The sequence below is a fragment of the Microplitis mediator genome, chromosome 4, assembly GCF_029852145.1.
Source record: "Microplitis mediator isolate UGA2020A chromosome 4, iyMicMedi2.1, whole genome shotgun sequence".
Classification (NCBI taxonomy): domain Eukaryota; kingdom Metazoa; phylum Arthropoda; class Insecta; order Hymenoptera; family Braconidae; genus Microplitis; species Microplitis mediator.
In genome coordinates this window covers 15,227,064-15,239,924 of record NC_079972.1, presented here as the reverse complement: position 1 = coordinate 15,239,924, position 12,861 = coordinate 15,227,064, and the positions used below count along the sequence as shown (strand labels likewise).

At 27.6% G+C, this 12,861-nt stretch overlaps 2 protein-coding genes across 2 annotated transcripts; one reads left to right on the top strand and one right to left on the bottom strand.

Annotated features, from left to right (window-relative positions):
• Positions 1-1,197: 1,197 nt before the first annotated feature.
• LOC130666725 (protein KRTCAP2 homolog) lies at positions 1,198-2,105 on the top strand. The gene is made up of 3 exons (XM_057467957.1): positions 1,198-1,356; positions 1,532-1,750; positions 1,834-2,105. Exons 1-3 carry the CDS (start codon positions 1,353-1,355, stop codon positions 2,004-2,006), a joined length of 396 nt encoding a protein of 131 aa, XP_057323940.1. The 5' UTR covers positions 1,198-1,352; the 3' UTR covers positions 2,007-2,105.
• Positions 2,106-2,140: 35 nt separating this feature from the next.
• Positions 2,141-5,088, bottom strand: LOC130666724 (stomatin-like protein 2, mitochondrial). The gene is made up of 4 exons (XM_057467956.1): positions 4,848-5,088; positions 4,646-4,771; positions 4,170-4,566; positions 2,141-2,721 (listed from the first exon to the last, which is right to left on the bottom strand). The coding sequence occupies exons 1-4, from the start codon at positions 4,893-4,895 to the stop codon at positions 2,141-2,143; spliced, it is 1,152 nt and encodes a 383-aa protein (XP_057323939.1). The 5' UTR covers positions 4,896-5,088.
• Between the last annotated feature and the right edge of the window lie 7,773 nt (positions 5,089-12,861).

Below are 12,861 nucleotides of genomic sequence, written 5' to 3'. Positions count from 1 at the left end.
TAAACCTAATTTATTTTCAAGTCTTTAATTTAATATTGTTAAGAGTTATCAAAACTTTGACCAGTAAATTATTATTTTAACATCAGCTGATAGTTTGAGTATTTTTAAGAAATTATGTTATAAATATTAATGGTATCTGAGAAAAATGGTTAAAATTGTTAATTTATAAATAAGTTGATGAATAAATGAATAATTATTTTTCTAACAAACTTTTTTTACGCTAGTGTATTTAATCATTGGAGCCAAATCATTGCTCATCAAAATAACGGCTCGTAATTTCTTACGTTACATGTTGAAATAAACTTGCACCGAAAGTTTAAATTCCTGCCCTGTTTGGACGAAAGAAAGTCGCTCTTTTTTTTGCGAGAGAATAAATGATAAAAATTAGCACATACGCTATTTTTCCTGTAAACAGGCAAACATTGAATATGGTTGTAAAGCAAAACAGACATTTAAAATCTCCACTCATAAAAAATTACAACCGATAGATAAGTTCGTGTCATGCGCATTAATTAATTACCAAATATGATGAAAAATTATTAAAGTAATTTAATAGCAATTGAAATTGCGACATATTTTGATGATACTTTTTATCAGTGTTTAATATGTTGGTTAAAAAACTGCGATTAGTTTTGATTGAACAGAAATTTGGAATTTCAGTTTCAACCTAATTTTAAATAATTCAAAATTTACTGACTCAGTTCAATTCTAACCGACTTTAGGATAAAAAAATTCGCTGATAATTTAGGGCCAGTTTTTCAAACCAGGTTTATTTTTAATCCTTTTTTAATTATCATTGCTGGTATATCTATTATATTGGTCTATATATTATTAATATATAGATATACTAGCCATGTTAATTAAAACCCGGATCAAAATAAACTCGGTTTGAAAATCTGGCCCTTAGAGCTCATCCCTTTTTTATGTTGAGATTATTATTATCATTATTAATAATTATTAGATTATTATTATTATTAATCTTGAAATTAGTCTAGCTTCCTAGAACCTCAAAACGTTAAGATCTGACAGAAATTCGATTTTCGAAAATCAGACCGAAACCAATAAGTTCGCGAATTTTTTAAAAATTTTCAATTTTCTTAGCAAGAATTTAAAAATCCGACAATCATCAATTGGCTGTTAATTTCAGGATCAGTAATAAAATTACGTCCAATTGCTTTAAATAAATTTAAAAAACTAGATTTAATTGTGACCAGTAGATGGCGCGCGCTTTCGAAATAAACATCAGTCTGGTTTTACTCCAAAGTTGACAGTAAATCCAGTGAATTAAATCAAGTAATTAATAAATTAAATATTTAAACAAGTTCTTACTCTTGTATTTACATGCATCGACTATGGGTACGTTTTTTCATAAGACATTAATTTTATAATTATTATTTTCTCCATTAAATTTATATTTTAATCATCAACTATCGTTTATTTGCTGCTACGTGTCATAACCTGGATGACCGGCATTACTATTTTTTTTATTACTGCCATTGATAAATAAATAAATAAATTTTTTTTATTACAGCCGTAACAAGTGGAGTATCATTCATGCTGTCCTCAATAGTTACCGTAATTTTATTCTCCGGAATGCAAATGTACAAAAGCTGGCTGACTTCCTCCCAACTCCACACGATTTTAGGTGGTTATTTAGGTTCAATGCTGTTTCTTTTTATTTTAACAGCCGTAGGAAATTTGGAATCTTCAATATTTGGGAAAAACTTCCAATTGAAATTATTCCCAGAAGGTATTTCATCAACAATAATTATCAGACAATTATAATTTTAATGAAAATGAATTTTTATTTGTGAAAATTTTGAATTGTTACAGTATTTATATCATTATTATTTTCAATGACCGCGTCTGGTCTAGTACATCGAGTGTCGACAACGACTTGCTTCCTCTTCTCTATGGTCGCACTCTATTACATTAACAAAATATCTCAAGAAAATTACGCAGCTCCAATTACAGCAACTTCGTCGCACACAAAAAAAAAGAAATAATTATAACAATCGATAATAAATATGAAAAAAAAAATTCAATCTTATCTTAAAATACTTTTCAGTTAAAAATAAATCTTTTTCATCAATTAACCATTACAATTATTGTTTTAATTATTATTTATTACTATTACTCTCTATGACAATGATTTCGGTGATCGAGATTCAGCGTCATTTGCTCTGTGTTTTTCAGCTTCTTCTTTGTCACTGAAATACTCCAAGATCTCGTCGTAGTTTTTTGACGGACCAGGATTTTTTACATCAATTTCAGTTATATCAGTATTTTGTGGGACGATTTGCTTGTAAATGGTCATTGCTTGAGCAACCAAGCTCGGTACATCGCCGACATTGCTCGGTAAAATCAATGTATTGTTTGTTTTTGCCAATTGATTAAACGCGCGGATGTACTGCTCAGCAATGGTCAAGGAAGCCGCGTTCTTACCATCCTTGAGACCCAGTGCAGCGGAAACTATTTCAAGTCCTTTGGCACGAGCTTCAGCAACAGCTAGCAGAGCATTCGCTTCTCCACTGGCTTTGTTTATCTGCTCTTGTTTTTCAGCTTCAGATGCTAATATTCTTGACTGCCGTTTACCCTCAGCAACATTTATATCTGCTGTTCGTACTCCTTCGGATTCTAAAATCGATGCACGTTTTCGACGCTCGGCTTCCACTTGCATCTGCATCGCTTCTTGAACTCTGGATGGCAATCTGATGTCACCTGAACAGTAAATAAATAATTTTAATTTTTTTATTAATAAATGCACAGAAAAAAATTTTTTTCGCCCCAAAAAAATTTTCCTTTAATTCATAATGCAAAAAAATTCTTACAAGTAAAAATTTAATTTTGTAATATTTAATAAATAAAAAATGACACTGAAAGCAGCAGACATCAGGAAATTTTGTAATTTTTATAAACAAATTACTTGTAAAGTAAAATACAATTTTTGGAACATGATCAAAAAGTTTTTGATATAAAATTTTAAAAAGTTTTTTCTATAAGTATTTTAATTGTTTATTTAAAATAAATAAAATTTTTTAATGTCTGCTTTCAGTATCATAATTTGCCGACGTCTAATAATTTTTGAATTTTTCTAAAAATGATAAATTAAAAAAAAAAAATATTTCAGAAAATTACACCTACAGCTTTTTTAATTTTCTACATGTGCATTAGACTGGGCCAAAAAAATTGACTATTTTTTTTTTTCATAGCTATATCGAAAATATTATTCAGAATGACAAAAAAAAAATTTCATGAAAGTTTGAGCCCTTAATATTAATTTTAAGAAGTCTATCATCGCTATTTTTAATTTTAATTAATAATTTGATATTTTATGTCAGAACTGCCAAAACATTGGAGTAAAAAAAATTCAATTCCACTTATTCTTATGTAAAATTGAATTCCCTACAAAAAAGGTCTGATTGAAAATTTTCGTCAGACAAGCCGTTTCCGATTAATTAAGCTTAATAAATTGATATATTTTTTCGATTTAACATTTTTACTTTTGAATTTTGTAACTGACGAATTAATAAATATCTAAAAAAGATCATGACAGATTTTTGAAGGAAATTTAATGCTCTACAAAAAAGGTCTCTTAACATTTTTTGCTAAATTTACTCCTTCGAAAGTTATTCAGGTTATTGAAATCGTTTTGACTCAAATTCAACCTTGAATAACTTTTGGAGGAGTGAATTTAGCAAAAAATGTTAAGAGACCTTTTTTGTAGAGCATTAAATTTCCTTCAAAAATTTGTCATGATCTTTTTTAGATATTTATTAATTCGTCAGTTACAAAATTCAAAAGTAAAAATGTTAAATCGAAAAAATATATCAATTTATTAAGTTTAATTAATCGGAAACGGCTTGTCTGACGAAAATTTTCAATCAGACCTTTTTTGTAGGGAATTTAATTTTACATAAGAATAAGCAAAAATTATTTTTTTTTACTCCGATGTTTTAGCAGTTCTGACGTAAAACATCAAATTATGAATTAAAATTAAAAATAGCGATGATAGACCTCTTAAAATTAATATTAAGGGCTCAAACTTTCATGAAATTTCTTTGTGCATATTTTTTATTTTTTAAAATTAAATTGTTAAAAAGAACTTTGAAAATTGTTAATTGTCTGCTAACTTCAGGATCACAATAAAAATGAAAAATGAAACTTACGAATTTCGTAACGAAGACAAGTGATACCCCAAACTTCACTGGCATTATTGATACTTTCAACAATATTGTAATTTAGATCTTCTCTTTCTCTAAATACTTTGTCTAGAGGTATTTTTCCCAACTCAGATCTCATTGTTGTTTGTGCTAATTGTATAATCGCAAATTCAGGATCTTCTACGCCGTAAGAAGTCTTGTAGGGATCATTAATCCGCAAATATAAGACACCATCAATGTCCAGAGTCACGTTGTCTGACGTAATAGCACTTTGTTTGGGGACATCGATAGCTATTTCTTTTAAGCTTTGAACGTATTTGATGTTATCAATAATCGGAGCCAAAAAATTAAGACCAGGTTCCAGAATCCTGTGGAATTTACCCATTCTCTCGACAACCCATGCCTACAAAGTCAATTGTTATTTTATTTTTCCATACCAACACGTGTTTTAATTTAAAAAATAAATAAATAAAAATACTAACCTCTTGCTGAGGAACAAACATAATAATTGTGTTCATAGGAGTCGTTGACTTTTCTCTAACTTGTATAGGACAAACAGAGACCAGCGATGATGTGGGTGATGCAACATCCTGATGTGCTATGGAATTCTATAACAAAACCATAAAATTTAATTATTTCACTATTTTGAATAATGATATTAAAAAATATTTATCTAAAACTTACCCGAAGAACTCCGAGGTTTCTTGAAAATAATCTCGTTCTTCCAATCATGTCGAGTTTCAACAAAAGTTTTTATTTAAATTTTAAAATAAAAGGACACCGGCTCACACGTTTGTATCTAAGCTGGTTATGGTGTTCTAGGATTGCTAGGATCTATAAGTTGTCTAGTTTGAAATAGTTTTAAAATGTTTCATCATCCAGACTAGGAAAATAAAAGTCGCTACTTGTACACCCCCTGTTTTGGCTTGTGAGCAAGGCTCCCAATTACATTTACCCCGAATTACTTATAACTAAACTGGCTATGAGAGGTAGTGACACCTAGCCGAATTGACAAAAAATAAATGAAGAATAGCCCGAAATTCGAAATAGCAAACCAACCGCGAATGCGCATGCGCAAAAATTTTAAACTACAAAGCAAGTGTCGAAAAAAAAATTCTTTGCATGTTTATATTAAAATTTTGTTTTATTCATTTCTAGGAATAATTTTTTTGTTACTTACCTGTATTTATGTAAGAAATTTTTCTTCATAAATAAATTTATTTTCGGTAATTAGAAATCACTTATTTTCATTTGTAAAATTAAATATTTAATTAAAGATAAAGAAAAGGTTTTTAAAAAAAGAAAAAAAATAATAATTATCAACAATTGAAATAAAAATTTATTTTTAAAAAACAAGGTGACTGAGGACAGACTTTTTACATACATACACTCGTCAATAAGTGGGAATGTATAGGTTTATCAATGCGCATGCGCGAACATTTAAAAATTTACTGAGTTAGACACTCAGGAGAAGTTTTTTAATGACATTTTGTTCTCTTTTTATACTTTTTTTTATATTTATTACTATTAAGTGAATATAAGTATGTATATTTATTCTTTTATACTTAATAACATACATATATTGATAAATAAACTATTAAATTTAAAATAAAAAAAAAAGTTATTTTCTTATTTAGATCAAAATTGCTCACTATAGGAAAATTAGAATTAATTAAAAAAAAAAAAAAAAAAAAGCCACTAAGAACCAATGTTCTAGTGCGCATGAGCAAACATTTAAAAAATTAAAAAATCTTTCAGAAGACATTCTGTAGAGATTTTTTTTCTTTTTAAAGTAGATATATATATATATATATATATATATATATATATATATATATATATATATATATATATATATATATATATATATATATGTATAAAAATTAGCATTCATTTTTCTCATTTGCTTCTTTACAATAATATTGAAATTCGGTAAGACGAATCTCATACAGAAATTAAATATTTTGAAGAAGAAGTAAATGAAAAATATAAATAATTGAAAAAAATTATTCATAATATATATACATAAGTGTATATATATTTTCATGATTCATAATTTTTTTTTTGTTTATTTAGCTGCATTAATGTTTATTATGTATATTATTTACCTGTATTTATGAGGATTCTTCTGCTTCTTTTTAACTATAGTTGTTTCTCACTTTCTTATATATACTTATTTCTACTTATAAACTAAAATATTTAATTAAAAATAAAGGGAAGGTTTTTTTTTTCATTTATAAATGCTCAATTAAAAATAATAAAAGTAAAAATTTATTATTTAAAAAAAAAAAAAAAAAAAAGCGGCTGAGGACCGACTTCCTATACTGTGCGCATTCACCTACAATTGTATTTATTTAAAAATACAATTGTAGTGGTCTAAGCTATTTTCTTTTGGTAGAAAGAAAATAGCCCGTTTGGGAAACCTCGACACTGATAAAATACTCCAATAAAAATCCGATAGACCCGGAATCTATCGGTTTAAATCAGAGGATTTTATCAGTGATAAAACCCGACCAACACAGTGGTCACTCGATTGGTGACCAAAAAAAAGCTAAATGACAATAAATACATGAAGAAATATACATACAAAATTATTATAATTACAATTAAACCTTAATAATAATATTCGAGTTTGATCACACAATACTCAAAATTACACACATTCATCATACGCTTATAATTAACATTCGGGTTTGATCACACAAAAATAAAAATATACATGTACTTATAATTAAATAAAATAAAATTCATTCATACTTAAAATTAAGACCTAAAGGGATAAGGAAAGGGAAAAAAAATTAATTAAATACAAACTACCCAAAACCATGCAATAAAAAAAACATCAAACAAAAAAACACCAAACAAAAAAACGCAAGCATCATGCAGAAAATGCAATAAATACATGCATGCCACACGTACTCAATATAAAAACATACCACTCAAAATCATACTTATAAAATACAAATTTAAATTAAATTCTTAAATTATTAATCGCTCGCAGTTCATCCATCACACACACCTTAATAAAATAATTATTTAAAATTAATTACAATTAAGCTTAAATTAAATAATAAATATGATGTCTTCTTCCTGGTTCTGGTCCTCTTCTTGGTCCTTGGCATCCATGGGCATCCTTCAAGTTGGGCATCCTTCTTGTTGACTGGATCTGAAACTAAAATATATAACCCAATAAATTAATTACGGACATGCATATATTTTGATTGGAAAAAAAAAAAAAACGGAGGATGTAAAATATATACCAGAAAAAAAAAATTAGAGCGGCGGTGTGTCCTTGGATCTGGACCACCTTGTCTTCAATGCTCAGCAGCATCAGTGTCCTCAAAATTATTCTGGTCCTCATAGGCCAGTCGTGTCAGTATAGATTCCAGTGGACTCTAGATTAGACACGTCATAAAAAATCTACCAAAAAGTAAATCCAAACTATGTACCTAAACCTGGAAAAAAAACATTTAGAAAAAAAAAAAAAAATTAATTGAAAGCCCGAGTAACTTAAATTGGCCGAGGATTAGGTAAGTCTCCGGAATCTTGAAAAAAATTAGAAAAAGATTATGCGTCAAAACCTAAAAAATAAAAAAAAATCATAAAATAAAAAAAAAAATTCTTGATGAGGTTCCGTAATCTCGAAAAATCTATAAAAAAAAAAAACGAGAAAAAAGAATTATTTCTAAACCTAAAAAAAAAAAGATTATCATCAAACATGTCGGGGTGGTTCTCGTATCTTAGCATAGATTAAAATATGAAATTAAAAAAACTATAGGGTAACCTGACCAGTTGCAATAAATTAATTCATTAATTGGAGAAAAAAAACTGACTCTAAAATCAATGACTCTACTTCTGCAAAAATGACTCTAATAAGCGTGACTCTACTTTAAAAAAAAAAAAATGACTCTAATTCTAAAAAAATGACTTTGATTATATAAAAAATGAATCGAATTAAATGACTCGACTTTTAAAAAAATGATTCTAATTGATGTGACTCTACTTTTGTAAAAGTGACTCAAATCTCTAGAATTTTAATAAAAAAAAAAAAGGGGGGGGGGGGGGTAAAGTACATTTACAATAAATTAATCGATTGAAATAAATAAAAATTAGAGAAAAATGGCTCCAATTGAAGTGACTACTTTTTAAAAACTGACTCTACTTTTATGAAATTGACGCTAAATTAAATGACTCGACTGTTTTAAAAGTGACTCGACTTTGATAACGATAAATACATTGAGGGTGAATGAGCATTTACAATAAATTCATTAATTGAAATCGAATCCCCTTTCGACAGCACGCAAAAATTACTACAAACTCATATCATTATGATATCATCAATAAAACCATTGCAATCAAAATTAATATCAATTGTGTAATGTGACCTGCCAGGGCCAATTACACTATCATTATAAAATGATAATGGTATTGATATTAATTATGACAGCAACAATAATAATGATAATACCGATAACAACATGATGATAATAGATATTCTTAGAGTATGCGACAAAAGTGGATCGACATCAATTAAAAATTTAAATTAAAAAACGATAGAGTAACCTGACCTAATGTCAAGTCTCGATTAGTGGGAAAAACAAAACTGACTCTACTTTAATAAAAACTACTCTATACCGATAAAACTGACTCTACTACTATTAAATTGATGCTAAATTAAGTGACTCTACTGTTTAAAAATGACTCGAATTAAATAACGATAAGAAATTAACGATAAATGAGCGTTTGCATTAAATAAATTAATTGTAATAAAAAATTAAAAGTTAAAAAAAAAAATGACTCAAATTCAAGTGACTCTACTTTTTTAAAACTGACTCTACTTTTATTAAATTGACGCTAAATTAAGTGACTCTACTGTTTAAAAAATGACTCTATACCGATAAAACTGACTCTACTACTATTAAATTGATGCTAAATTAAATGACTCGGCTCAGATAACGATGAAAACATTGAGGGTGAATGAGCATTTACATTAAATACATTAATTGAAATCGAATCCCCTTTCGACAGCACACAAAAATTACTACAAACTCATATCATTATGATATCATCAATAAAACCATTGCATTCAATATTAATATCAATTGTGTAATTTGACCTGCCAGGGCCAATTACACTATCATTATAAAATGATAATGGTATTGATATTAATTATGACAGCAACAATAATAATGATAATACCGATAACAACATGAGAATAATAGATATTCTTAGAGTATACGTCAAAAGTAGATCGACCTCAATTAAAAATTGAAATTTAAAAAACGATAGGGTAACCTGACCTGATGCCAAGTCTCGATTAGCGGGAAAAACAAAACTGGCTCTACTTTAATAAAAATTACTCTATACCGATAAAACTGACTCTACTACTACTAAATTGATGCTAAATTACGTAACACTACTATTTAAAAAATGACTCGAATTAAATAACGATAAAAAATTGAGGATAAATGAGCGTTTGCATTAAATTAATTAATTGTAATAAAAAATTAAAAATTAAAAAAAAAAACTGGCTCTAATTCAAGTGACTCTACTTTTTGAAAACTGACTCTACTTTTATTAAATTGACGCTAAATTAGGTGACTCTACTGTTTAAAAAATGACTCTATACCGATAAAACTGACTCTACTACTACTAAATTGATGCTAAATTACGTAAGACTACTATTTAAAAAATGACTCGAATTAAATAACGATAAAAAATTGAGGATAAATGAGCGTTTGCATTAAATTAATTAATTGTAATAAAAAATAAAAAATTAAAAAAAAAAACTGGCTCTAATTTAAGTGACTCTACTTTTTGAAAACTGACTCTACTTTTATCAAGTTGACGCTAAATTAAATGACTCGACTGTTTTAAAAATGACTCGACTTTGATAACGATAAAAAAATTGAGGGTGAATGAGCATTTACAATAAATTCATTAATTGGAATCGAATCCCCTTTCGACAGCACGCAAAAATTACTACAAACTCATATCATTATGATGTCATCAATAAAACCATTGCATTCAATATTAATATCAATTGTGTAATTTGACCTGCCAGGGCCAATTACACTATCATTATAAAATGATAATGGTATTGATATTAATTATGACAGCAACAATAATAATGATAATACCGATAACAACATGAGAATAATAGATATTCTTAGAGTATGCGACAAAAGTGGATCGACATCAATTAAAAATTTAAATTAAAAAACGATAGAGTAACCTGACCTAATGTCAAGTCTCGATTAGTGGGAAAAACAAAACTGACTCTACTTTAATAAAAACTACTCTATACCGATAAAACTGACTCTACTACTATTAAATTGATGCTAAATTACGTAACACTACTATTTAAAAAATGACTCGAATTAAATAACGATAAAAAATTGAGGATAAATGAGCGTTTGCATTAAATTAATTAATTGTAATAAAAAATTAAAAATTAAAAAAAAAAACTGGCTCTAATTCAAGTGACTCTACTTTTTGAAAACTGACTCTACTTTTATTAAATTGACGCTAAATTAAGTGACTCTACTGTTTAAAAAATGACTCTATACCGATAAAACTGACTCTACTACTATTAAATTGATGCTAAATTAAATGACTCGGCTCAGATAACGATGAAAACATTGAGGGTGAATGAGCATTTACATTAAATACATTAATTGAAATCGAATCCCCTTTCGACAGCACACAAAAATTACTACAAACTCATATCATTATGATATCATCAATAAAACCATTGCATTCAATATTAATATCAATTGTGTAATTTGACCTGCCAGGGCCAATTACACTATCATTATAAAATGATAATGGTATTGATATTAATTATGACAGCAACAATAATAATGATAATACCGATAACAACATGAGAATAATAGATATTCTTAGAGTATACGTCGAAAGTAGATCGACCTCAATTAAAAATTGAAATTTAAAAAACGATAGGGTAACCTGACCTAATGCCAAGTCTCGATTAGCGGGGAAAACAAAACTGACTCTACTTTAATAAAAATTACTCTATACCGATAAAACTGACTCTACTACTACTAAATTGATGCTAAATTACGTAACACTACTATTTAAAAAATGACTCGAATTAAATAACGATAAAAAATTGAGGATAAATGAGCGTTTGCATTAAATTAATTAATTGTAATAAAAAATTAAAAATTAAAAAAAAAAACTGGCTCTAATTCAAGTGACTCTACTTTTTGAAAACTGACTCTACTTTTATTAAATTGACGCTAAATTAAGTGACTCTACTGTTTAAAAAATGACTCTATACCGATAAAACTGACTCTACTACTATTAAATTGATGCTAAATTAAATAACTCGGCTCAGATAACGATGAAAACATTGAGGGTGAATGAGCATTTACATTAAATACATTAATTGAAATCGAATCCCCTTTCGACAGCACGCAAAAATTACTACAAACTCATATCATTATGATATCATCAATAAAACCATTGCAGTCAAAATTAATATCAATTGTGTAATGTGACCTGCCAGGGCCAATTACACTATCATTATAAAATGATAATGGTATTGATATTAATTATGACAGCAACAATAATAATGATAATACCGATAACAACATGATGATAATAGATATTCTTAGAGTATGCGACAAAAGTGGATCGACATCAATTAAAAATTTAAATTAAAAAACGATAGAGTAACCTGACCTAATGTCAAGTCTCGATTAGTGGGAAAAACAAAACTGACTCTACTTTAATAAAAATTACTCTATACCGATAAAACTGACTCTACTACTATTAAATTGATGCTAAATTAAGTGACTCTACTGTTTAAAAATGACTCGAATTAAATAACGATAAGAAATTAACGATAAATGAGCGTTTGCATTAAATAAATTAATTGTAATAAAAAATTAAAAGTTAAAAAAAAAAATGACTCAAATTCAAGTGACTCTACTTTTTTAAAACTGACTCTACTTTTATTAAATTGACGCTAAATTAAGTGACTCTACTGTTTAAAAAATGACTCTATACCGATAAAACTGACTCTACTACTACTAAATTGATGCTAAATTACGTAAGACTACTATTTAAAAAATGACTCGAATTAAATAACGATAAAAAATTGAGGATAAATGAGCGTTTGCATTAAATTAATTAATTGTAATAAAAAATTAAAAATTAAAAAAAAAAACTGGCTCTAATTTAAGTGACTCTACTTTTTGAAAACTGACTCTACTTTTATCAAGTTGACGCTAAATTAAATGACTCGACTGTTTTAAAAATGACTCGACTTTGATAACGATAAAAAAATTGAGGGTGAATGAGCATTTACAATAAATTCATTAATTGAAATCGAATCCCCTTTCGACAGCACGCAAAAATTACTACAAACTCATATCATTATGATATCATCAATAAAACCATTGCATTCAATATTAATATCAATTGTGTAATTTGACCTGCCAGGGCCAATTACACTATCATTATAAAATGATAATGGTATTGATATTAATTATGACAGCAACAATAATAATGATAATACCGATAACAACATGAGAATAATAGATATTCTTAGAGTATACGTCAAAAGTAGATCGACCTCAATTAAAAATTGAAATTTAAAAAACGATAGGGTAACCTGACCTAATGCCAAGTCTCGATTAGCGGGGAAAACAAAACTGACTCTACTTTAATA

Bases quoted from the DNA above. Each gene is read 5' to 3' on its own strand.
- LOC130666725 (XM_057467957.1), top strand. The intron at 1,751-1,833 runs GTATTTCATCAA...GAATTGTTACAG, and splicing joins ATTGAAATTATTCCCAGAAG to TATTTATATCATTATTATTT.
- LOC130666724 (XM_057467956.1), bottom strand. From the start codon at position 4,895: ATGATTGGAAGAACGAGATTATTTTCAAGAAACCTCGGAGTTCTTCGG. The intron at 4,567-4,645 runs GTTAGTATTTTT...TTGACTTTGTAG, and splicing joins TGTTTGTTCCTCAGCAAGAG to GCATGGGTTGTCGAGAGAAT. The intron at 2,722-4,169 runs GTAAGTTTCATT...TTTACTGTTCAG, and splicing joins TTGTCTTCGTTACGAAATTC to GTGACATCAGATTGCCATCC.